This window comes from Filicampus tigris, chromosome 3 (genome assembly GCF_054856515.1).
Source record: "Filicampus tigris isolate MCC_2025a chromosome 3, RoL_Ftig_1.0, whole genome shotgun sequence".
NCBI classification, from domain to species: Eukaryota; Metazoa; Chordata; class Actinopteri; order Syngnathiformes; family Syngnathidae; genus Filicampus; species Filicampus tigris.
The window spans coordinates 12,955,857-12,983,360 of NC_141219.1; the positions used below are offsets into that span (position 1 = coordinate 12,955,857).

The 27,504-nt window shown below is 39.7% G+C and overlaps 1 protein-coding gene across 1 annotated transcript in view; it reads right to left on the reverse strand.

The window, feature by feature from the left end:
• LOC147149956 (CUB and sushi domain-containing protein 1-like) overlaps window positions 1-27,504 on the reverse strand; it is a 434,959-nt gene that overhangs the window by 17,177 nt on the left and 390,278 nt on the right. Inside the window, exons 55-74 of the mRNA XM_086024950.1 lie at window positions 27,229-27,426; window positions 26,800-26,973; window positions 25,462-25,635; window positions 24,975-25,148; window positions 23,478-23,666; window positions 20,735-20,911; window positions 18,154-18,339; window positions 14,034-14,210; window positions 13,485-13,670; window positions 7,153-7,326; window positions 6,992-7,058; window positions 6,590-6,696; window positions 5,883-5,956; window positions 5,604-5,715; window positions 5,325-5,504; window positions 4,402-4,464; window positions 3,556-3,717; window positions 1,880-1,992; window positions 776-863; window positions 523-649 (exon numbers count right to left, since the gene is read on the reverse strand). Coding sequence (XP_085881076.1) covers window positions 523-649; window positions 776-863; window positions 1,880-1,992; window positions 3,556-3,717; window positions 4,402-4,464; window positions 5,325-5,504; window positions 5,604-5,715; window positions 5,883-5,956; window positions 6,590-6,696; window positions 6,992-7,058; window positions 7,153-7,326; window positions 13,485-13,670; window positions 14,034-14,210; window positions 18,154-18,339; window positions 20,735-20,911; window positions 23,478-23,666; window positions 24,975-25,148; window positions 25,462-25,635; window positions 26,800-26,973; window positions 27,229-27,426 — 2,902 coding nt within the window. The remainder of the gene's footprint in view (window positions 1-522; window positions 650-775; window positions 864-1,879; window positions 1,993-3,555; window positions 3,718-4,401; window positions 4,465-5,324; window positions 5,505-5,603; window positions 5,716-5,882; window positions 5,957-6,589; window positions 6,697-6,991; window positions 7,059-7,152; window positions 7,327-13,484; window positions 13,671-14,033; window positions 14,211-18,153; window positions 18,340-20,734; window positions 20,912-23,477; window positions 23,667-24,974; window positions 25,149-25,461; window positions 25,636-26,799; window positions 26,974-27,228; window positions 27,427-27,504) is intronic.

A 27,504-nucleotide genomic window follows, 5' to 3' on the forward strand; every position in this document is an offset into this window, starting at 1 on the left:
TTAATTTCCATGTGATCAAGCCCTTGTAGATACAGTGCATGTTAATATGACTGGTTGATTTTCTACAGTTTTTTTCAGTGCTTATACTGAGAGCGCCTATACAATATTCATTCCACATGGCAGGCTCGGACAAAGATGTATGCACACAGTTATTTAGCAGTCTAAAGAGATCGCTGCACAGAGGTGTTTGTAATATGGTAGAGAATGAGCTAATTTCCAGGAAATGTATGAAATTACTCCTTGAATTAGACAAAACAAATTAGGGAATAGTAGTGCACTGAGGAGAAGTGATAATGGAGTCAAAGTAACTGCTGTTGTGCATTTCAAATTGTCAGGCTTGCATTCTGTTATATTCATACATGAGAGGCGATGTGACTGATACCAATTGAATGTTGTTTACTTTTATTTCCATTGCCCTCTACTAATCATTTCATTATTGGATTAAACAAGAGTCCAATTTGAAGATTCAGTGTTTTCTCAACTTCTCTACTTCGCGACGTTCACACTGCGCATGTTGCCTACCTGTGCTTGTAGAGGTAGAAGGCGAATCCCGACAGGATGAGGGCAAAGAAAGGAACCAAGATGGCTGCTGCCACAGAGCTGCTGTTCGTATAGGGGTTGGATGGGTCTATCGCCATGGTTACAGGGCCTAACATCATAGACACGTACTGTATAAATTGCCGGTTAACTCAGCGCTTTATTTTTTATAATACAACAATGTATTGTCTATGTTGCATGTTTGAAAATTTAAATCAACGGGAGCATGTTATCGTACCTTGCCTTGTCAGATGGAATTTACCAAAGTCTTTACTGTGAATATGCCCTTGGTAGACAAATGTTTTCTGGTCGGATTCTGCAGTCACCTGAAGCAAGAACATCAATGAGTGTTGGCATTATGGTGTGATCACAAGTAACAGCTGTACAAAACATAAACGTATACAGTACATACAAACACACTTTCATCAGGAAACCGACTGCGGCAATAATGGAGTCATTATACATTCTGGAGGGTGAATGTTTCCTCATGTAGTCTTCATTACATCATATTGTGTCATAAAATGCATTAAACTGCAATGCACAGCGATAAATTCACATTGCGTTGTGAGAGTTACAACATGAAATAATAATATGGCATGAACAATATTTGTTTCTATCCAGCTAATATATATTTAAGGTGCAACGTGGTGCATGCACTTGCAATGACTTTTTTTTTTTTTTTTTTTTTTACCTCCACTGCATTACTCAATAAAATCCCTATAGCACACTTTTACTGGACTGAATGAACCAGAATAAAACATCATGATCCAGCCTTAATAAAATTTGATTGGACAGGCAAGAGGTGAGTAGTAATGTTTCACTTTTAGTTGTCTGGGGAAAAAGAGTTAACCTCTAAAAGCCTCATGTGGGGGAACATATTTTACCTGTCCATTACTTAGTTAATTACTTACTCATGGTGAAAAATTAGCTAACAAAAAGGGATGAGCAAATACAGTTCAACAAGTTCTTTCACATGGTATAAACAACAAGGAAAAGATTTAGAAGTAACATTTTCACAGGTTAAGATTGAGGAATTACTTGTTCTTGCGTTCACAAAGATGATAACAATAACTTTTTAGTAAACCATAGAACTCTTCCTTAGAGAAGATAATTAGGATTCATTGTATGCCATTGGAACTAGTTCGCATAATGTGACAGACAGAGGAATTTTTGTGCACTTTGTGAAGACCCCATGAAGGAGACAGTTATGTAGTCACACAATCATGTGTGAATGGAGCCTACTCCAGCCGAATGGTGGACTAACCCTGGACTGATCGTCAGTCAATGGCCTTGATGAATAAACTACTACTCCAGTTAGTTAGTGAGAAGAGTTTAGTCTTACATATCCATCCATTGCCCAGTTGTCATTCTTAAACTTGCTGTAGTAGTGCTCTGTTGGCCCTTTGACTTGATAGACCTTCAGTAGAAGCTGGTTCTCCTCAGACTTGTAAGTACCTTTAGAATAGACAGATAAAGAGGTGCTGTTCAAGATGCAACGGCTGTTAACAACTCTTGTTGTAAATTATAAAGTCAATTGTTGTTCCGGTACTTAGTTGGGTGAAATTTGAGCTGATTTTATAATGTCTTTTCATGGCATCAAACATCACTGAAAATTTGGCGCGTGCAAGCATATTTGCATATAAAGTGGGGTAGTTGTGATGTGAACGCCAGGTTGAATGATTTCCAGGAAGGTTGTCAACCAGGAAGACAAGGTGGTGGGCAAACACAAAAGTTGACTGACAAACAGGGCAAAGGAGACAGTTTGACATTTTCAACGCTCGTATCCCATCTAAGCACCTGACAAACTGTCTGGGAACGAGAGACGTTTAGTGTCTATGAACGCTGCTCAACTTTTGTGTGCCAACACACACTGTTTAATAGGGCTGCCTGAAAACAAAAAACTGTAGTCTCGTGTCTGCAATAGTGAACAGGGGATCAATTTCAACGATATGTTGGATAATGTCATTTAATGTAATGTCATTTTATGTAGAGTTGCTCAAAGCGTAATATCACTTTTGACTTGAATGCCTTAAAGGGGGAATCAACCCAAAGATATTTTTCCCAAGAATATGTTCTCAGCAGGCCCACTAGTTGAAACACGGCATTCTGATTAATATTGCGTTCGTGGAATACGACTTAAGCAGCAAAATCCACCCCTTTTTAGCCATCTAAGGGGCCAGCCATTTTGTGTACTTCTGTTGACTGAAAATGACATCACAAATGCTCAGGGCTCAGGTCACGAACAATCACAGCTCAGCATCAGAAAACAGGTGAGCTGTAATTGGTTGTTACCTGAGCAACTGTGATGTCATTTTAGTGATAAAGTGGCCGCCCCCAGAGATGGCTAAAAATGGGTGGATTTTGCTGCTTATCTCATATTCCACAAATGGATTATTTATCAGAATCCCTTGTTTCAACTAGTGGGCCTGCATAGAACATATTCTTGAAAAAAAATTGTTTGGATTGACTTCCCCTTTAAAAAAAAATAAAAAATCAGTTGGTAGGACTCTGGCAATTTATGACTGTAGGTATTATTTCAATTTGAACATGTTGAATGTTTGTGACAGTCCAGTCAAAAAAAATACATTTTAAAAGTCCCTATCTTTTAAAATGAGAAGCTGTATCTGATCCACATAACATGATAGCCATTGCACTTATGTCAAAACCTACCATCAATCAAGTGCGGATAATGTGTGTGAATCAATGTGGGATCTCTTAAGCATTAACACCTTGAACATCCCCTCTTACGCTTCATGATGGATTTAACACATTTGTAAACTAAAGTGATATCATTTTCTTTTAAATCTCTGCAATGAAAACAATGGTTTTCCAAGGGGTTGCGTAAGACCAAATGTATTTTCATTTTGATTCAATTCAGATATGGTATGAACATCACACTGTCTATTTGGGCTCATGTGTTCATGTGGTCTCTTAACTATAGGCGTCCTAAATGAACAGAATTTTTACTCTTTTGGCCAAAGCACGCAGGAAGAACGAATGGCAATTTCTTTTGGTTACCTGATAGTCTGATTGAGATTCCACTGGATTCCAGTAAGGTGACATTAACCCTTCCACTGCTAGCATTGAACCCAGTCACTGTAAATGTGGTGGCCTGTCTCTTGCCCAGATATTCATAGAAACCTCTCCACTCTGAGTTAGGGGAGAATACATCCACTGGAACTGGGAGGGAGAAACCAGACTTCTGTTAGTTTCATCTCGATCTATCTACCTATCTCTCTATCCATCTATGTCATGTAGATGATACAGTTTAGTTGAGTTGAACATTCTCATATTTGTAAGGCAACAAATATTGATACAGTTTGATTGTTGTATGGAATCTTATTCAATTACTCCCTGTTAGAAAAATACATTTTATTTTAACTTTAATTATTCTCAAAGTGCTTGTCCTGTTTTTTTCTGTTAACATTAACAATGCTAAGTCACCAATCCAATCCACCACTGCACGAATCCCAATCATCAATCAAAAACACTGCAAATTCAAAACCGCTGAGAATTGCATTCGGGTCCCTTCAGTAAACCAAACAATTCTTTCTTCTATGGGTCCAAGTCTACTCTCTGTCTTCCTCCAGGTGCATATATGGATCACAAAAACTTTATTTGAAAATGAGAATCTGTTGCTTACTCTTGCACCTGAAGTTTTTTTTTTTTTTTTTTTTTTTATGTATACAGGAACAATCACCGTCAGCCTATGAAATGTGCACAGCAGCTCTCTTCTTGTTCAGTTTATGTGTATGCTGTACTATAAACAAACTGGAACCAACACTCTAGCAATAGGAACACATAACATACTGTAAGTACAACGAACACATTTTATGCTCTGTTGAACAGCGTGGCCGTCAATACCTCGGATTTTGTTCTTCTGGATCTCTGTCTCTCCTCTGCCTTTGGGATTGACTTTAAGTCCGACTGCAATGTAAACACAATTTTGGTGAGTTGATTTGGGGTGAAAGCAATCCCATGTGTGTCGCGGGAAGAGAGTAAAATCATTAATAACTGTGAAAATTATGTTTGTGAATGATTGCCTTGTCAATTTGCAGTGGCATTTGTCATCAGGGGAGTTTTCTTTACGAAAGGGAATGAAAGTACAGAGCAACTTCTTGTGTATGACAACATCACACATTCTTTTGCAGTGGTACAGTTTCAGGAAAACTGGTCAGTAAAAACAGTTATGTGGTTTTGCCATAACTGTACCTTTTGCTTGGATTCAATATTGTGGCATTTACTGTAATATTTATTTTATATGGGTCTGAATTATGCTTAAATCAAGGCAATAAAGTTGAACATCTCCCTTTTATCTTCCATGGACATTCTTGTCACAAAGTTAAAGCTTTTATTTATTGGCCATTTAAAAAATACCGGCTTCTTCATCCCAAGGTCATTTAGAGGAGAAGTACAACTTACAAGCTTTTTTTTTTTTTTTAAATCCCTGGCTCCAGCTACAGATTTTTACAAATAGGTATTACCAAGTCACTAGAAAAAAAAATCTGTCTGATGTGCTGCAGACATCTTAAACTGTAACATTAGCAACTATGCCCAAAACACACTATGAGAGGTGTCCTTGCTTGTCCACCAATATTATAGACCACTAAAGCGTGTGATTGGGGCCATTATGAAAATGACAGAAAACAATGTTTTTCTTTATTGCAACTTACAAGCCAGTGTAACACTAAGGCCATTTTAAAGTTGTACTGTTAATAAGGTTAACGTTTTGGGGCGATATTGTTTATTTATAATAAGCGATACATTCGATGTGGCCATTTGAATACCTTTACACAGAGGCGGTTTTCCCGACCATCTCCCGTCATTTTTACATGTTCGGTGTTCTGATCCTCCAGCCAGATAGAAACCGTCTTGACAGGTGTAGATGAGTGTATATCCCAATGTTGGCAGGTCCATCGAGCGAATGTCCACATTACTAGGGGTCTCGGGCTGTCGGCATGAGTGGGCTGAGTAATGGATGAGAGACAAAGGGTTATCGTTGACACTCATTTTTCTGCTTTTTATATTTAAAAACAGGATTTTTCTAAACCATACCAGCAACTCACCAATACATTCGGGTTGTGTTCCACTCCAGGTGAGGTTTTCCAAACACGTTCTTGTGGTGGAACCAAGGATGTGGTAGTTCTTACGGCACCTAAATGAAATCTTACTTCCAACCTGATGAAGGGGGGGAACAAATTGATCACTAACCAAAATCTTGTCATGTTTTTCTCTGTGTATAGTCAGTACACGCTATGAAATGGACTTCTACTGTATGTTCAATTCCGTGTAAATTAGTTATTGAGTAAGTAATATTCCAAAGACAGTAGACTGTCATCTCTGACCTGAAGGCCCAAAGCTTGGACTGGAATACCAAAAGCTGGTGTTCCTGGGTCACGACAGCTGTTAAATGCAGGGTCTAGACAAACACACACACATAAACACTCAATTTTGACATTCACCTTTAGAGGATGCTTACTAATATTTGCAGCCAGGAATGGCATACAAATTGCAATAGCTATGAGGCAGCTTTAACCTTGTTACATTATGCAGGTAAACGTTCTTTTTGTACTGTTGGTGAACATGTATAAAAAAATTGAAATGTCTTAAAAGGAAACTAAAAAGCTTGCTTTCTTTGATAACATTACATGAAAACTTTATCTGCCGGTGAGATAAGGTCTTAAGCTTGCATGACTCAGGAATACAAATCCTAAAATGTTTCACAAGCTATCAACAATAATGGGATTTCTTAAGATTCCAGTAACTGTTCTAGTTCAAATGATTCCAGTAACAATTATTGATCAAACTTTTTCCTAATCCCACCTGCCAAAAAAAAAAACACACTTAAAATTTGTTTTAACATTTTGTATATGAGAGCTTTGAAATGTATGAAATAAACTTCCAGAGAGCATTTTTGTGGTTTGATTTTACACCGTAATAGCTATAGTATACGATAAACAGTCCTAAAATTACACCAAACTGCAGTGATTCTTAATACACAAAAATTTGGGCAACACCTATTTCCTTGTCAATATGTGATGAGTGTCGTTACCGATACACGCCGGTTGTTGTCCACTCCAAATGCCATCTGCCTGACACACCCTGGAGGCGGAGCCGACCAACAAGTAGGGGGTTTGGCAGTAGAATCTGACCTCTGACCTATGGAGGAAAAAAAAACAACCCCACAACACAAATGAGATGAGCAATAACAAAATCCATCATACAACCTCCCCTATACATCACTTTAAGTGTTAAGTTGTTCCATCCTGCTCCTCTTATTACACTTCGAAACTCAAGAACCCATTTTGATGAGAGCTGCAACACCTTCTAGTCTTACAGCCATATAAAAGCCCAGTTGGCCTTTGTGCTTTATACACTGTCCCAATGAATAGCCTCCAACAGTAATGAACATAAAACAAGGAAATAGTCGTCATCAATATAGTTTACCACTGACCGGTAAGTAAAGATACTCCCTTCCCGGAATCCGCCTCCAGGAGAGCCTGGATCACCACACAACACGGCTGGACACACCAAAGAGGTCAAGTTCGATTTTAAAGGCAATATAATGTGCATTGTTGTTTGACAAATAATATGAGTGAAAGCCAGCTGACTTACGCAGACATTGCGGCACATCTCCAGTCCACGTTCCATTTCCCTCGCAGGTCAATACGGCCGGCAAGGACAACTGATAACCATGGAAACAACTGTAGCTAACACTTGAGCCCCACAAATGGTCCGTTCCTTCTACTTCCCCATTTTGTACTTGAGGGGGAGCTCCGCACTGGATCACTGAAACACACACCACATTCCACATCACCTCTCATGTTATGTTACTCAATACAGTATAGCTGTAGTGATTTTTGTTTGTGACAATCAAGGATACGTTTTTTTTCCCCCTTTTTAATGTGTACTTTATATGCAACATAGGTCAGGGATTCATTTGCCAGACTCATGTGTATATATAAACTTTCATATTCCTTGATGTGATGTGTTTAGATTTTCCTCAGTGTTCCTGCGGGGGCTCAGCCTCTTAATTTGCTTTCCAAACAGCCTTGTGGAAGGGAACTGGCACGGGCCAATTTTTTATTCATTGGCCCATTGGTAAATTCTGGCTAGCAACAAGTGCCTGCGCAAATGTGATATGTGACCAGAGGGAAAAAAAGAAAACTGCGCCATTTTCTAACACTGACATTTGAGGAGCTATGGAATGGAGAAAAAAAAAAAAAAAAATGTCATTTTTGTACCTCCAGTAAGTGTCTTCATTCATAACATGTTTACAATCTACTTCCTAATCCTATCGCACCCTCGCGGACAAACTTATCACGGGTTGAACCCCACTCTATCCCCAAAACAAACTTATAACATTTAGGCCTCCATTTTCATAGACATTGGAGATCCGGCAAATGCCAGCGGATTTTGACTTTTGTATCAACACAAGGTTGACTGCGTGTTTGCCATTTTGACAGCCCGGTCTCCGACAATCTGGGCAGGCTGGCTCGGCAGGAGTGTCATGGAGAAGCGGAGTGGCAATTTGGTGACAGAAAGTCGATCATACGCCTTCACAGACCACCTCTAAGTATACATCTGCCTTGAAACAATTATCGAGAAATGTGTGATTGCAGATGACCAGAATGTGTCCCAAAGAACTAAATCAATGTTGTCACATTTTCTCCAGAAACCTACTTGTACCCAGTTTTTCTAACGTATTTAGGCCTTTAAAATTAAGTGAGTGAATTGTGAAGCGTTGAAATAACATCCTCATCTCCCTTTTTTTGGCTTTATTCCAGAAATTCCTCCAGCGGATCAATATACTAGCATAACTTTATTTCAGTGAAAATTCATTACAAATCATTCTCTACACATAATGTTTGGAAGGGTCCAGAGATAAGCAGTAATTTGCTGGTTGTCGTGTTCATACACGAATGTGCACAAAATGTCATAACATGGTGATAAATATCACAGTGTGCACATGCATGAGTGTACGTGTCCCTAACTCCCAAAGATAATAGTTGATAACCATCTGCAGGATCCCCGACTTCAAATAAAGTCACAGCAATTCCCATCTAACAAGCAGACAGATGGTTTCAGACTTGATTCGCTAACACAGACAAGCATGCGCTCAATGCATACATGAGCCATTCATGCTCACATAGCACATATATGTTGGAACAACGAGATCAAGAACCAATGCATGGATACAACACAATCCTAACAGTTCTTTCCCCACCAGCTACACTAAGACACACATCATATGGGCATGTTCCTCCCCACTTCTTTTAATGAGTTCTCCTGCTCTCCCATCTCTCCACTTAGACTTTTTTTTTTTTTTGCTTCCTTCACCACCTTGCATCTTCACCAGACAAATGGCTAGCAGGAGAACAATTGCAATTAACTACAAATAAATTAAATTGTGTTCTTGTTCTTTTAGTCAATATCACTATTGTATATATATATATATATATATATATATATATATATATATATATATATAATGCAAACACGTGTGATGCAAACATGGCATCGCCTAAACATCACAAAGTTCCTATCTGCATATTTAGCCAACCCACGTGGTCCCAGTCAATCGGATTCAGCCAAACGGCGTCGAGAACGGATTTAACTGGTACCACGTCACACGCAGGTGCCACACTCTTGACACGCAGCCAAAGAAAGAAAAAAATAATAATAATAAAACACTGTTGTATACGGTACCTTTCGGTCCCACAGACGCAATGACGTGCCCCATATTGTTTTTATTTCACCGATCATCATGCTGTGCGTGTGTGCGTCTGTGGTTAGTTCAAACCTTTAACCATGTATCATAACTACATACCTAGTCGTCATGTACAAGTTTTCAAATTACAAGTTCTTCAGTATTAGTCACAAAGTACTCTTACATACGTGACAGATTGTTATCGCTTCTCCGTGACTGTTTTCAGACTCAACCAAGGTTATTATCATAAATGAAAATGAACGAAATAATGAAAACTAAACTAAAAAAAAACAACAACAACAACATTTAGTAGTTTTGTGGAAATACAATGCCATTTTACATATCTATCGTTTTTCAAAAAACATTCTCGTTTTTATTTTATTTCGTTCATGAAAATGTTGTTGAACAAAAATTGTAAAAAAATTGTTTTCATTTTTACAAACTTTTTGTGAGGATTTAAAATGTTGTATGTACAACAGTTGTACGGCACCTCGACCACCAAAAGTGACGTAACGTGTTGACAATGAGGCCTGATGGGGAAAAAGAATTCAAGGGCTCGCTGCCCTTTTGCGATTTTTTTGTCCTTTGTTAGACTTTCTTCACATTATTGGTTCCCTCCTTTTGTTTCTTGCCCAGTTTAAGTGAATCCCCCTACAGCCCTTCTCCTAGACGGTCCTTCTGCCATACAGTAGATTCTGTCCATATTTCTTGAATTTTAATCCTCTCATTCTCTCCATTTCAAATTATTGCTCCTCTTGCGCATCCCCTGACATCGCCCCTCTTTTGTCTTTCAGGCATATCTTCCTTGGTATAATTCACCCAGTCAAGACATTTTATAGGCCAATCCCTATCGTCTTGTGTGCTTACAGGTTTGGGGGCAGGTATTGATTTGCCTCTTTTGTTTCTCCCATAATGTGCTTCCTCTCTCACCTGCCACTGTGAAACGCTCTCATTGCAGCCTCGCTGATGACACCTTCACTCCTTTTACTATTTCAATTCATCCACTTGACTCTCATGTTTCCTAACGACACTTTTCTCCCTTCCAAATCCTCCATCACTTTGTTGTTCTGTTTTTGTGATGGCTTTTTTCCCCTCTCCACAAGGACATTTGGTGTTTATTACTAGATCGGATCCTCCTATTGACTTGAATTTGAATATGTTTTCCTACTTGAAATGGAATAAGTCTGAGTCAAACTGTTGCCATGATAAAAGTGTTCAGGCAATACTTTTGTTAACATTTTAACATTCTTAATTGCCACGGCGAGTGCAGTGAGGCATATGGTGAGTGTGTCTGCATCACAGTCAAGAGGTTCTGAATTCAAATCTCAGCTTAGTTCTTTCAGTGTGGAGCTTGCATACTCACCCCGTGCTTGTGTGGGATTTTCCTGCGTACTCAAATGTCTTCCCTCATTCCACAAACATGGCTGGTTGGTTAATCAAACACTCTAAATCAGGGGTGGGCAATTCCGGTCCTCAAGGGCCGGTATCCTGGATGGTTTATATGTCTCCCTGCGCCAAAACACCTGATTCAAATGATCAGCTCAACCGCAAGCTCTGCAGAAGCTGGATAACGATCCTGATCATTTGAATCAGGTGTGTTGGAGCGCTGAGACATATAAAACATCCAGGATACCGGCCCTCGAGGACCGGAATTGCCCACCCCTGATTTAGAGTCTTTGATTAAGCAAACATTCATGTTTTGGAAACATTCATTCCATTTTTGTGAGACCCTGGAGATATTTTTTCCCGGATGCTTTGGGTTTCAGAGTGTTCATTTTTGGAGGTTTCCACTATAGTTGTTCGCCAGTCAGCAGAATTATACAAAATCTACCCTTGACCAGTTTTCATTAAAAAAGGTGATTTGTATTGTGGGGCACTTTCATTACATTCTTATAGAAAATTGAGCTGGCCCTTGGCATGGGCCGATGCTCTTAGTTATCTAATATTCTTTATTGCCACGCCCCTTCATCTCTTTAATTCTCCCAACCCTTCACTTATGTACTGTGTTCATTTTCTCCTCATCCTCCAAACTCTCACTTGATTGATTTTGCCTGTCAGGCCACACGTTGAAAATGCCTTTTTTTAGATCCTTTATTAATCCCTGGAGGGATGTTTCGTTGAGGCGTCGACACACATGCACATACAGCGACGCGGACGCACACAGACATGGAGGGGTTAGAAGGTGCTGTCGAGGGAACAGTTGGGGGTTAGATTCTTTGCTTCAGAACAACTATAAGGAGCAAAAAGGGCTGAATAACAAGGCTGTTCCAACCCATCTGTGGACATGTATGAGGAAAATGGCGTCTCCAAAATGGGATCAAATAAAACCCTGTGAATTGTTTGAAGAGCTTTTTGCTTCCCCTATCTGCTTTTTGCCCATTCTTCCGCTCCCCCTCTAATATTTCCTTTTTCAATTTCCAGCCTCTCTCTCATTTTCGATCACCTACAGTATCTCCTGCTTCTCTGTGCATCCCCTCTCTGTGCATCTCCTCTCTGCTGGCTTTCCCAGCTTTTTCATCTCAGTTCAAAGCTGCAGCAACCGCAAGAGCCAGCTGGAGATTTTGTGTTTGTGGGATGAAATGGTGGAGAGAGTTTCAGGAAACATTTCTTTTAATGTTGTTGAGAACTGTGGTCCAAACTCTAAATATGGACACTTGTAAAATGCTGAGCTCATTAGGGTTTAATGCATTCCTTTTTATTTTTTCCCTTTGTGTTTGTGGAGAACAAAAGTTGCTCTGGAAATAAACCAGCACTTAATTTGTTATTTTTAGTCCCAAAATTGTATCTCGTTTCAGCCGTGATTGGCTAGTGTTATTTAATTTTACACACAAAATATCTTACCTGTAGATTGTTACTACACTTTTATATATTGATACCAAGGCCCAGAGATGGGCATTCAGTCATAGGGATGGAACGATCCCTCCGTCTGTCCCAGACAGACACCCATTTAGGTGACAAAGGACAAGTTTTTTTTTTTAAAGTGTAGACTAAGCAAGGACAAAAGTTGTTTTTCGTCTTTCCCTGTATTGTTCCCTAACCTGATCAAGTACCGATGGATGCCCATTTCACTGACAGAAACAAGCTCACCCTGTCTTGCGTATATTTATCAGAATGCTTTGTGTCAACTAGTGGGCCTGCACAGAACATATTCTTGAAAACAAAATATGCTTGGGTTGACTTCCACTTTAAACAGTTGTAAACAATTCAATCCGCTCACAAGTACTCCCAGCTGGTTAAGAAATCTGGCTGTGTTGTAAGTCAAGTGTTTCGTCAAACTGTTAACCCAAAAGTGGGTGCGCGGAAGGTAAGTGGATATGAATAGGAAATTAGCCAGCTAATGAGCTTCAAACATTGTTAATGAATTATGAAACCTCTGCCGTTAGCCTCTCCACGGCATCATGGACGGACACTTTTTGGGGGGTGAAATGTAAGGACGGAAGCGTGTTCGGAGGACGATTATTTTTATGAATAAGAACGGAGTGTCGATGACTATATCGGTGCCCAGATCATGGACGGAGGACGGACCGGAAAAAATCAGGGTAAAGTGCCCATCTCTGCCAATGCCTAATCTTTAGCTCTAGTTATACTGACCCCAAATCCTCCTTGTTAGTATATCCACACATTTATTCTGTTTCTTATGATCTCTGAAGCTTAATAAGTATGAAAAAATAAATTAGTATGAAAAAATAATACATATTTTTTTTTAAGGGTTGAGGAACAAACTGTTTGAAATACACACTAAATGATTGCTAGACAATTTCCGCACCAGAAATGAAAATGTAATCTTTTTACAGTGCATGCTGAATGTGAAACGAACTAGTACACATTTTATGGGAAAACATCTGTCTGTTGTGTGTTGTGTTTATGTTCCTTGCTTGTAACAAGCACATCAAAGAATTGCATTCCTGTTTGAAATCATCATGACTAATAGTTAAATGGCAAAAAGGGTATGTGATGTATCCAAGTCAGGCTGCCACCACTAGCCATAAATGAACCAAGTAATGCCAAATAAAGTAAATGGTGGAGGACCCGAATGGAATCAAATAACTTGATTGTCACTTTCAGTTGCTAATGAGCTGTTTTGAATGATCTCATTTTGAGTATAATTTCATTGTTTAAAAATGCAGTGCATTTTATCACCATCAATGCGGGACATGTTTTCCTTAATTTTCTTTTGTTTTTTTTGGTGTTAGGCAAGTCAAACTAGAACTTCTGTTTTGGCATAAAGGTGCATTACCTTTACAGCTGGGTTTGGTTTGGTTCCACTGTCCATCTTTAGTGCAGTGTAAAACACTGCGACCTGGTCCAGGTGGTTCCATCAGGTGACCCGGGTTACAATGGTATGCCACCGTGTGGTTGAAGGTGAAATCATGTCCCAAGTACACGCCGTTGGCTATCGGCCCCGGATCTCCACAATTTATCACTGCAGGAGGTAGAAGAACATTGTGTTATCCGTGGCAAAGATCTGCCCTTCCATTCGTAATCTAATCCTGGGTTTCCCAAACATTGGGCTTTTTGATTCACTTTACGTTTCAGTAAAGTTAATGTATAGTTTACTCTTCATTATTATCATATTCGTTAGGGAACCCCTGGTATAATTAAATCACTTTTTTACTTTGACTGCTTTTTCCCATCACTTTAATTTCTGATATTGAACTTTCTTGAATATCCCACAGGTCTTGCCCATTTTCTTTTCTCTTTGAGTCTCTGTCACAGCTTCAAAGTGCTGCCCCAAATTGCCCCAAATTGATACAACATGAAGTTCTGAGCCCACTCTTTCCCCTACCAGTGCAGTCCGGTGGTTGGCCTGTCCACGTCCCATTTGTTGTGCAGTGTCTGGTTGTCAGGCCCGATGTTTTGAAGCCTTCCCAGCATGCGTAAGCCACTGAGCTGCCAAAGGTGATGCCGTCACTGAAGATGATCCTGCCTTGGGCCGGGGTGCCAGGGTTGCCACATGACACGGCTGCGAAGTGGAAGGCATATTCCAAATGATGTTTAATCTTATTAATAAATGTCAGTGTGAGCAACACTGCCTTGCTGCCACTCAAAGTCGATCGTGTGTATTGTCTAATGAGATTATCGCTGGAGCCAGATGGAAATAACAAAAATATATCCTTGAGGTAGTGAGGCTAATTAAATATTAAGTGTTGCTGGATAGATTCCCAGCACCGAATAGCAGACAGTGCAGTATTTTAGCAGTGAGCTGCAGGCTAAACACAACTACAGAATTCACTGTGATTTCAAACTGCTCATTGTTGTTTTTGCTCAAAATGAAAATACGATGCAAATATGTATGAGCCAGTCATGCTCACTGGCTACAACATGCGCACACCTGCATTATTTAATATAATCCAATACAAGAGCTGTATCAACCATAATAAGGCTCAATTTTAATTAAATTAAAGGGCGATTATTTTATTTTGATAATTAAAATATAAGAAACAGCTATAACTACAATAATAAACATCCACATCATTATCAGCCAAGGAGGTTCTGTTTTCATCAATCAAACGTATAAGTGAGAATGTTGATGATTTCGTGTATAAGAGTCAACAACAATGTCATGCTAAAGTATTTCACATATAATAATGTAACAAAAACAGATCATGAAAAGTAACTCATATGGCTGCCAAATTAATTTGAATACATTTGAAGTGAGGCATGTGATTTTTATTTTGTGGTGTTTTTGTAGGGTCTCATTCCTTATTTTTCCCTGGACCCTGAAGAATTTCTCACTTTCTAAATCAATTTTAGGGCTTTGCGGAGGTTTACACTTTGTGGGTGATCTCACTGTCTTTGCAAAGGCAGAACTGTTGATACTTCTCATGCGTCCACTACTTTGTCTGATGAATGAATTCCACTGCTTATTATGATTAGGGGGCACCCAGCAGCTTAAAACAAACAGTAAAACTGATTATGCAGACAACACATGCAGTATCTTCAAAGATTTTGAAAATTGACAATGCCATTGCATTTGATGTTGCGGCACACTGGTGCTTTTTGTTAGCACGCTTTGGAGCTTGTTATTTTCGCAATAAGATCATGCTGTGTGATTGAGGCAATAGCATTATTCTTCCTTTGTTTATGCAGGACTAACAACTGCCTCATCAAGCATTTTTTTCAAGAAGGGAACCAAGGATATTTATGCCTTCTGTGTTCAATTCTAAAACAGTTTTCAAAATCCATGGAGCCAGGCTAACATGAAAAGAACAGCACATTCACTAATGAGAGCATGCCAGTTGACGACTTCAACAATTGAATTGAACACCTATTGATGAGAAACATCAATGTGTGACATATTAAGGAAGACTGTCTGCACTGCTTTCTTTGTAGGTCTGCCCACAAAGAGAAGAGCAAATGTGTATCCATGACAAGATGGATGCGTGTATGGATCTTTGTATGTCTCAGTGATAGATACACCAGCCTTTCTGATTCAGCTTTTAACCACCATTAGTGTAATGAAAAACAGACAAGACACAAAGAATTAGTGTCACACAAACAGACACTTGGACAACCTTAGAAACTAGCTGGAGTAAGTGCATGCATGTTTGGGCAAAATAAGACACACTGATAGATAGATAGTGGGGCTGGGCTTTTTGAAATATGACATAAATTAACTATCCATTATGATTCTGTATCATTTTAGAATCAATGGCAGTCAGTGTGTTGGAAAATTATCCACACTGTAACACACGTGTCATTGTTTATTAAACTAACAATAGGGCTCAACATTTGCAAGATGTCGATGGGTTGCAGATACATACAGTAGATGTGCAAACGTTGCCTAACAGGGGATCAACACTCCACCCAGTCTGAGTTTTACATAATACGATAGTTGCAATTGGTTGAACAAACTTGGCAACATCACAGTTAAAAATCTTGCACCAAACATTGCTCAATTTCTTCTATAGCAGACGGCTTAGTAGTCTCATCTAGTTGCTGCCAAGTAAGGAAATCCAAAGTGCCCATGAGTGAAAGGGGCTCTACAATATTTTCAAAACATGCCATTGACCTGATGGGCTCTGAAGCGACATTATTGATTTGTCACTTTAATTTGTATTAATCGATTATTGTTTGTGCAACCCATGGATTTTGGTTCATCAGAGACACTTCGGCTGCTGTCAAGCGAGTCTTTTTCACCTATACAACATAACCATTATTTAAGTTTGACTCCATTCCGCCAATCAAATGGATCCAGGTAGTCACATGACCACACACCAAGTGTACACAGCCCCACACGGAAGCTTTCAAAGTGACATATGTTAAGCATGGAAAATGCAACAGAGGAAACAATAGCGTGTGACTGAAAAGAGGCAGAACACCAAAGGCCTCACATTTAATGTTTACCTTGCGGACTACGAAAAAGAACAGCGGCCATGCGCCATCATCTGTGTCTGCCTAAAAATGTCCACATTTCAGCATACAAGCACTCCAAATCGAACTTGAGAAAACACGTTGCGATATTCTGTTAAATGTATTGGTCTATTCTGCAAGTCTAAACAACAACAGTTGACACCCTTTGTCGCAGAATTCGCCTCCTTTTTTATTTTACAAAGACCTAGTTCATTGTTCAAGTTAAAATGCTATTGTCAGGCACTAATCTTCACATTCCTATTTTACCTATTTCACATGTATTTTCTTTTTAAAAGACAAAAAGAAATTTACTTTTCTCTCTAAAGTTACTCACGACCAGTTACTCAGTACTTGAGTAGTTTTTCACTAATTACGTACCGATACTTCGACTGAAGTTATTGTTTGGAGGACGGCTCTCTACTTTTACATGCCATATTAATCTCAAGCAGCAGTATTCTTACTTGAGTACAATTTCTGGCTACTAGCCCACAAATATTGCAGACACATAACACACCTTAGGTGAGAATAGGGAAATCATGCAGTTTCCCTTTTCTGGGTTCACAGCGCTATGCGGACCCACTTTAATTTCCTCTAAACTCTCAAGGGTTTACGAGGCATCTTTGGAAACTGCTGTTGTAGAGGGATCCCTTTGTTAGCACAGATTGGGAAATCCAGTGCAGTCACAAGCTGAAATCCTCTATATCTAGGCCACACACACGCACACACATACAGAGCTCAGTAGTTTTCCTTCAGTTACCCCGAAAATGCTTCACATAGCTGCAGCTTTAATTTCAAATGACATTTACTGTTGTAGTTTTAACTTCTGTTGCTGAGTGATGTTTCAATACTTATAGTGCAGACTGATGAATCTCTCTAAATTCTGTGCGCATTTCACAATTAAGTATGGAATATATAGCACAAATTAGAAGCTTATTGTGACAAACATGCCAAGTGAGCTGGATGGCACTATATTATTGAAGGAGAGATTAAGTTGTTCAACTTGGGAGGCTAAGCTGATTTATTTTTACATACATTTCAGAATAATTAAGTCCATAATTCAGGAAGGCGGAGAGGTTTACACAAAATATGCCCTCTTCATATTTTGGTTTGGACCAATATTTTTTAAAGGTAGATAAGGTTAATTTGCTCAAAGCTTGGTTTGTTTGAGAGAGTCACCCATAATCTTTAAAAAAATACAAAACAAAAAATGAGAAATATAAATTGTGCTTACTGGTGACCATTTCAGGGCATTCCCCTTTTTTCGCCCAATGTCAGCTGGCAAAGGCTCGAATTCACCTGCAAACCTCATCCAAACGAGTGGTATCGAGATGGATTGATGGATGTATCTTTGGTGATTATTATTAAACGCATGACTGAGTTTGTTAAGAAAATGAGAAGCTGCCAAAGCAAACGGTTGCAGCAAAGTTGTGTGCAAATAAAGAATGTTACTTTTGTCTAAAATAAACCCGCTCTGCGTGTGAATTGAGGAGTGAGAGTATTTCGCATCGCTGCAGGTCCCCCCTGTGTAAACGCTTGCTGCTGGGCTCGCTCACCTTGACACACGGGCTGCGTTCCACTCCAGGTGCCGTTGTGGAGGCACGTCCTCTCAGCGGAGCCGATCAGATTGTATCCCGCTTCGCAGCTGAAACGCAGCAGGCTCTTGGTTTTAAACTCTTCTCCTCCTAAACGGGCACCGTGGGGAGGAACCCCTGTGTCCCCGCACATCCCTGGACTCAGACCTTTAGTGAGAACAGATAGTTAGAGTTAATGTCCCAAACACTAACAGCCTGGGAAGGTGCACATGCGCACTCAATGGAGATTGGCGAAAAAAAAAAACGCCAGGCACTATACGTAGAGCCTCCAAATTGTTTATGTTATGTACTGTATGTATGTGAATGGACATGCAAATGACAAATGTGAGGTCACGTATGCCAAATATCCCGGTTCATAAAATAATCATTATACCGACACCCCTCCTCAAAAGGTCTTTGACACGTTATTTCAACGCTATTTTCGAAATACAGAATTACATTTACTCTATAGTCACCCAAAAAATAAAAACAACCTTTTGTAATTATGCCTCCAAAAAAATAAAATTTCCACAAAGCTTTGGAGGGTAGTGGGATTTTAAAATCCAGTTTGAACGTACATACGTGTTTTGCAAATCCTTTTATGTTTCATACACCGGACATATTAGGTGTATTATAATTCAGTGGTCGCCAACCTTTTTCTGCCACGGACCGGTTCATACAAGTCCATACCCTTCGTGGCCCTCTAACTATTCCCCGTCCGGCAGAGATTTATAGAAACAAAGTGCTGCAAATTGACTTTTAATCTTCATTCCGTCCTTTCCTAATTATTGTGAGACATTAGCTTTATCAGCGTCTTCACATCATTGAATATCATTCATTATTAATGATAACATGAAGATAACTTGAGCAAATTTGTTAGTTCAGAAGTGTGCATCAAACTGGTAGCCTTTGCGTAGATCTCAGTTGCAAAAAGGCTGGTGACCCCAATAAAGGTGCAGGTTATTTTTCCTTATTTCACTCTTGCTAACAACAATGCACCCATCTTAATAACACAATTCAATAATACAAGGAGTGGATATTTATGAAGATGTACAGTATATCTGGTGCAGCTTCCTTGCTATACTGAATGCCATGGTGATGAGTTGTAGCACTTTAAAAAATTACATATAACATAGATTTTGAGAAAAAAATACATTTATGATATATGATGTCATTTTGTAGTCTTGGTTCCAGGGATACAAATACTGTGGCGTTCACAAAGAGAACGATGACCATGCAAACTAGCATAACTTTGCATTAAGGCTAAGGCTAAATTGTTCTAGCAGTGAAAGCAGTGAGCGTATCACAACTTTAGGAGCTTCAATTCCACCGGTAGGGATTTGTGACTTTAAGAGCTCCCATCGAGGCGTCACGCATCTCAATGAGGTTCTCCAGCTGCAGGATGGATTCTGCCCTGCTGAGCCTTCTGGTCCGAGGCCAGCCGAGCGAGCTTATTGCGTTCCGGCTGTTGAGACAGTTGACGCTGGCTCCGGAAATGATCAGTTGTAGTGTTATGAGGTGTGCATAATAGCTGCACTTGACAACATGAGTAGTAAACCAGGACTCTTCGTCTTGTTCACCTTCATCCACAAACAGATAGACTAAGCCAGGATAAAGTATGCTTTTCACTTTCGGCTACGTAAAAGTGATCTCTAAATTAGCGGTGTTGGACAAAATACCTTTGATTATTTTTTTCCCCTCACATATTTCTTAGTAATTGGTTTTGATGCCCACCGGGAATCATAAAGAACCAAGACCCAGACAGAGTTCGACATTTCTTGAATATACACGCAGCATCTGGACAAAGTAGAAGGTTATTTGACGACCTTTCTTAGAATGACATCAACAAGTCAGCCTGAGAAATAATCATTGGAGTCCTCAATGAGAGGTGGCCTCAAGTGCGTTGTGCCGGCTGTTGCTATTCATATCTGCATGGATTGGAATAAAAGATGAGAAAACTAGCAAGTGCTTTCAAAGGGAATTCTGTTTTTTTCTGGTTGGTATGCCACAAGCTGAATATTAAAATATACAGCATACTATGAATTAAAGTTTAGGCATACACCAAATTCATATTTTTGCCAGGGTCATTATGATTGTACTGATTTTTCCCGCCTCAAATTTTGATTTATTCCACTTTATTTGGCTTTTGGCTTCAGTTCTCTGAATGAATGTGATTCATTCTACTTTATTATGCTATTTGGTTCATTTCATTGTTTTGATTATATTTAGATTTGTGAGTACTACGTGCAGGCACTCTGCACTTTCTCAACTCATTTATTTATTTATCTATTTGAGAAATAAAGTTTGGTTTGCTGCTTTCATTAGATCCAAAATGCATCACATTTCCCTTCTGGCATTGATTTGAATTGAGATGCTGCTGGGAGATGCTGTGACCCACTAAGCTTGTACATTCAGAAACAACCGGCTTTGCACACAAAAATATCTCTTGACTGTTTAATGCATCTTGTGTGTAGAACAATATTTGTAACCAACTATATAGCCCAACTCGTGTGCAGCATATTAACATGGGAAGTTAAGCTGTAGAAGAGACGAGTAACTTCACCAGTGCAGTATGGCGGCGCCCCACTCCAAGTGCCGTCCTCTTGACAGTGGCGCGAAGCATTGCCCACCAGCACCCCTCCTGGCAGACATGAGTACTGCAGCACAGAGCCGTAAAGCCAGCTGTGGGTCCCAGGGATGATCACATTTGGGGGCACACCAGGGTCACCGCAGGAAATTGCTAGAGAGATGATTGAGGGAGGTTGACCGAGAGAAACGAGGGTGTTAATGTACATGGGAATGTGTCCAAGTATGGATTGCATCTACTTCTGCTTAAGTACTACAAATGGGTCAGAAGAAAAGGAGCAAAAAGGAAGGTTGTGGGGGAAGGTGGGTGATCGCATAATTAATGGTGCATGTTTATGTTTGCGTGTATTACAATTCAGGAACAAGATAAATATTGTAACAAACAAGTATCCGGAATGAATGAATAATAATCATAATAGATTGGAAGCTAGGATGGTAAATGCAACCAGAATTTTCATGAAAGATTCATCTCTTGACTCACTAAGTGTCAGTCCTTGAACTGGCATCATGCGTGTCACATGAGACCACAGCTCAGCATGCATCAAAGCAGTGGCTGTGTTAAGTTCTTTTGTTTTTTAGCTGTTTTTCAGTGATTTCTTTTTGCAAAAGATCGTCCATGTAATGATGTCATGCAAGATGTCTATATAACGTTTTCTTGTGGCTTAGTTGTGACCCTTCTCATTCCAAATGAAGGACCTGTGACAACAAGCATTGGTTGATATCTAAACCTGCTCTGGCTGCAAGAAAGGCAGAAATGTGTGTCACTACAATACCGATAAAAAAATTAATAAAGCTAAAATTCTAGACACATAAACTGACACCTAAATGCCAACACAATGGTTATGGATGAAGTAACCAACATAACCAAATATATTTATTACACAGTCATCAACCTGCATGGCACAATGTGAGCTCCAATAATTTAGTCCAAATGAATTTCACTTTAACAACAAAACTTAAACTTAAACTTAGTCATTTACCCATTTATCTCCTGGAAATTCTTCCATAATGTGAATGGGATGGACATCACGGAACAAAATCTTCTATTTTCCTCTTCAATTTTTGAAAAATTGACATTTTACAGAGGTCAGACAGCACAGCTCTCTCGATGACACAGATATGAAATTGCCCTCGATTTTCTATTTCTGCCAAACAATTGGTCCGGCGACATCAAGCCAAAGTTGGATTACTCCGTCCTCTCTTTGCCCCTCAGTCAACCCGCTTCTCTCCCCCCAATTTTTTGATAAGAACCTGCTCCTGGAATTTAATGCCCCATGGTCCACGTCTACCTTGCCCTTTGTCCCATTCCTCATTTCTACATCCATGCCGCCAATGTCCTCATTGTAAAGTATTGGGGCTTTTGGAATAAGACATGTTCCCTCTGTTACAATGGACTTTAATCTCTATGCCTTATCAGCTACATACTGTACACTCCCCTCCAAAAGTATTACAACTTTGAGGCAAATGTCTTCATAATAAATAGTTTGAAAACATTTCATGACATCAAAAGATGACTGTGGGAAAAATGCTCAACATTTCAGCTACTTTATTTAAAGCAAAAGTTTATATGAGATCATTATTTACAAAGAAAGCACCAACTTTTTAGGTGATGAAAAGTATTGAAAGAGACAGACTTAAAATAGATTGAAGTGAATAAGATTTAGATTTGATAGAGGATTTTGTGCTTGCCAGAGAAACAAACATACTGCATTACTAAGTCACAGAAAGTAAATCAATCGCTCAGATTATTTTTGGCTTTGTTTCATCTAACTCAACCTGGATGTGTTCCTGCATAATATTGTGTTAAAACTTGGGACAGCACACCCAAAATACTGCACTCCCCGGGTCAGCACCAATCGTCACACTGTGCTGACCCGGGGAGTGTATCAATTTTATCTTTGTCGTAAAGCCATAACATAAAATACACTCCCACAAATTTAAACAGCCACTTTCAGCCTTCTGTAACCAAGTCTAAAAGATTCCTTTGAAGGTCCGTTCAAAAGTGTGATTGGACAGATATGTTCTCCTTTTTCCAAATTTCTTTAAACCTGTCCTCACACTAGATCACACACCCACATGACCAATTTATTACTTTCCAGGCTCTCATTTGAACCCACTCATGTTCTCTCTCTTTTTGCAACTTCAAACCGCTATATTTATCTCAGACAACATGTATGAGGTAGCCCTTATCTGGGAATGGGCAGCATGTTGCTATTCAAATTACACTCTAAAAACAGTTGGGTTAAAAATAACACAATTGTAGGTCAAAAATGTCTACAAATTGGGACAATTTGACCCACCTTCTTGCATTGTTTTGTACAAAACAGCCCAATTTTAGAATGTTGTTCTGTACAAAACTACCCATTTTTTGGGTTGTTTTTGCAGAAAACAACCCAGAAAGTTGGGTCAAGTAGTGGATCGGTCCTTTTTTGACCCAAAATTTTGTTATTTTTAACCCAACAGTTTTTAGAGTGTAGGATTCAAAGAACCTTAAAAAAAACACTCTCAAAGGCAGTTAAACAATCAACAATGCTATAGTGTGTTTAATGAAAGGTCATGAAATACAGGACACGATTTGACCTTGATTTTATGGCAATCCTCCTTCCACCCATTTGCCATGTTATTCATTCAAATACAATGATCATTTTAGTGGGTGTTGGTTGAGGGACGGTGTTTTTAAGGTACTGTAAAATTATTGAGCATTAACCTTCTATCCTTACCCAAGCATCGAGGGGTTGGCCTGTCCCAGCGTCCATCATGTAGGCAGGTGAGGAGCGCGGACCCGAGCAGGAAGAAGCCGCGTTTGCAGTGGATGGCCACGGTTATGCCGTAGCTAAAGATTTCTGGGTAACGGAGTCCGGACTGCCGCACACCATTTTCCACGTGCCCGGGATCAGAACAGTTTACCACTGGTGAGAAAGGAGCATCAGTGAACAAGTCAGAAACTAGAATTTGATGGAAAAAAACCTCACAAAAGAAGTCGTTTCACTGTGTGTAGTAGCTTTACCGGCACTGATGTTGTTCAAGTGCCGAAACACTGACTATTGACAATAATTTATTTTGTTTGTGAGACTTATAATTGAATATAACTTGACTTGAAGAGCCACACTGTTAGTTATGTTTGTGCTTGTGATAATCCAAATAGGTGAACCTAACATGCTCTGTTACAGTTATCAACTTTATTCTTGTACTATCATGTTATATTTCATTTCAACGTATCCTCAAGTTCTCCTTTGTAGATTTTGCTGTTACTAAATATTTACGCAATGAGCCATTCATTATTAAGAGAAATGCCCTTTGATGTCCACTAGAACGACAAGCAGCTTTGAAGCACTCTTCAAGGTAGCTGGTCCATTTTGTTAAACAGTCTTTGGGCTTAACGTCAGTCAAAAAGCGCAGTTTTGTTTTCTGCATGTCACTAGGGGGACTGGCAATGACTCTGATTCAAGTCCAAGGGGGGAACATGGAATATGAATATGTGTGTGTCTGTGAGTATACTGTATGTGTGTACGCATGTGTGGGCACCCAAGGGGAACAAAAAAAAAGCCTCTTAATTGACAGCTGCTGCTGAGAAGCAAAATGTGAGGGGGTTGGATAAATTCCTTGAATGGAAGACAGATGTGTGCAACTCTGCTGTATCGATCTGCCCCTGTGACCAGGCAGAGCGCCTGGGTGTTTGCCCATTTTAATACATCATAACTGCTACAGCGCAACAAGGTCAGTGGGGGCTGGTAATGTTACATCCACGCATGATTAGTCGAGTGGACTGCATCTGTGGAAATATACTGTATACCGGTAAGTACTATAGAAGCTCACACTGGTCACAACATCAGGCACACCTGTACAACTATCCATTCATCCATTATCTACAACACGTATCCTTTTTATGAAGCGGGACTACACTCCGGATTGGTTTTCAGTCAGTTACAGAGCACATATAGAGAAAGACAACCATTCACTTTCTCATTTACACTTTCACGGAACCCACACTGCCTGCACAGAAGTCAAAAAATGAACTACTGGTGTAAAACTCTGCCTTTGCAAAGGTAATAATAATAATAATAATAAAAGGTAATTTGCTGATAATACTAGTAATTATGAAGACACACTGCATAACAACCTAAAAATAAATAATTTTTAGGCTACATTAATTGTATTCTTCACGCCCACATTTGCTAATTAAAGGACTACGATATTTGGATAAGCGTGCTTGTTACCTTTGCAGAGAGGTAAGGTGCTGCTCCACTGCCCATTGATTCGACATTGGGCGCGTGCATTTCCGCTCAGGATGTAACCTTTATTACAGGTGAAGTTGACAACATCGTTGAGGTTGAACTCACTGCCGTTAGTCCGCCCATTGGCTGGGTTTCCGGGGTGACCACAAGTTATGGCTGAGGGGAGAGAGTAGAGATGTTACAAACCATCATTGAAAGATCAATTGTAACAAAATTACACCCATTGTACACTTTATTAGGTACAACTGCACAGCAGAGTTCAAGCCAATAAAAGAGTTGTATTGAACCGGATCACTGACACTGTCAGAAATGTATTAATATTGATTTAAAAATTACTACATAACATGTACCTAATATCGTGACAAATAAGTACATTTACAGAGGGTATTTATCCTTCTTGGTAATATTTAATACTTCTCTCACTAGGAAAAGTGTACCATTAGACGTTGATCTTATATCAGGTACTTACGGACGCAAACGGGTGTTGTTCCAGACCAGCGATGGTCTTGTTGACAGATTCTGACTGATGTGCCGATCAGGCGATATCCCAGCATGCACTGGTACACCACTGTGTCGCGGTAACTTGAGCCATCACCGCTAATGTGACCATTTATGATAGGATTTGGAGAGTCACAGTGGCCAGCTAGAAGGGAAAAAAAAACATTACATTGGAATACTACATCAAAAGATGCATTCAAAATAATCACGTACAAGGTCACAATGTATTCATTTTGTTGACCTTGTGGAATAACTTTCTCTGAAAAGAAAAACACTGTGATGGTGACGCGTGCTTGATTCGCACATGCCACATCCAGGCTGAAAGACATTCAAATGACTTTATAGAGTCTTGACTGAGTGCTTTTAGAACTGACTAGGGCATTATGGGATGCATATGCATCAGGAGTAGATCGTTTGAGTTAAGTGGGGCACGTGAACAGATTATCTCAAACACGCACAGCAACTACTAAGTATTGGAACACCTTGCTATTATACCTAAACAAAGTGACATCGAGTTTTCCCCACGTTGCAGGCACAGCAGCAACACGAAATACTTTCCAAAATATGTTTGAGCGTGTCTGTGGAATGTTTTGTCTATTCATCCTGAAGAACAAAGGTCACTGATGTTGGACCTGAGAGAGGACTTGTCTCACAACTATGTTGTCATACATCTCAAATTGTTTTTGATGTGAGACTTCTTTCACATCAGAGTCATCCAAGCATGCCTTTGTGGATCTTGCTTTGTATACTGGGAACAGAAACATGCCTTCCAAAATATCCTGGTAAAATGAAGAATTCATATTGAAGGCTAAAATGGTGAGGCAGCATGGAAAGCAAATGGTTTGCTTGTCTGCCTCACAGTCCAGAGGTTCTGGGTCTGAATCTTGATTCCAGCCTTCCTCTGTGGAGTTTGCATGTTCTCCCCAACATGCTTGCCTGTGTATTCTCGTGGGATTCCATTTCTATCCCCCATTCCCAAATTATGCATGAAAGGTTAAACAAAGACTAAAATGTCCATAGGGGGTCCAATAGGTCCAATGGCCGATTTGTGCTTTGCCATTGACTGGTGACCAGTCCACACCTCTCGCCCAAATGGCAAACGGGATAGACTCCAGCTCACTTGTGACCCTGATCAGGACAAGCAGTAAATAAAATGGATGGAAGGATGAATGGATGGGTAGTTGGGTATAGCCCAATCACCCATTAACTAATAATATCGTTTTGTTAATAAAGCACTGCATTAAGTGAGAGTGTAATTAGTTAGGACGTCCATGGTGACGTAATATAAAGTCAATTTATTTAGACTTACCAAGACACCTGGTTTCAGAACCACTCCACAACCCGTTGGCTCCACACTCTCTGACATGGGATCCCACCAAAGTATAACCATGGTTACACATAAAGATTGCAGTTGCACCAAATGTGGTCAGTGTTCCAAGTTTGGTGCCAAATGGCGGAGAAGGAAGATCCCCACAGGACAAGACTGCAAAGCAAAATTAGAAATTAATATTGACAAATGTGAAAAAAATGTTAGAATAATAAAGAACAGGGCAAGATAACAATTAATTTAAAAAGGTGGTCTACTTGAAGCTTTGGAATGCAGGGTACGATGAAATAAAACTATAATTCCAAAAGGAACAACACAACAAAATCAAATATTTGAAATCCCTTTTTGCAGTGATCTGTGCACATTAAACTGTTGTGCAACTTTCAAAACAATATTACTTATAAGACTTACTCTTGCATGTAGCTGGGTCATCCGACCCCTCCCAAGTCCCATTGGCAAGGCACCTTAGAGTCCGATGTCCTGCCCCGAAAGAGTACCCCGCTGAACATTCCAACATGGCCAAGGAGCCAAACTCTTCCAGTTTACCAGACAGCAGACGGTAGGTCATGTGATCTGACAAGGTACCCTCAATGCTGGAACAGTGAATGGCTGGAAAATACATGTATGGTCAAGAGAGCAGAATTAACAAGGAGTGCAATTAATGATGGTGGCTGTAGTTAATCCTGT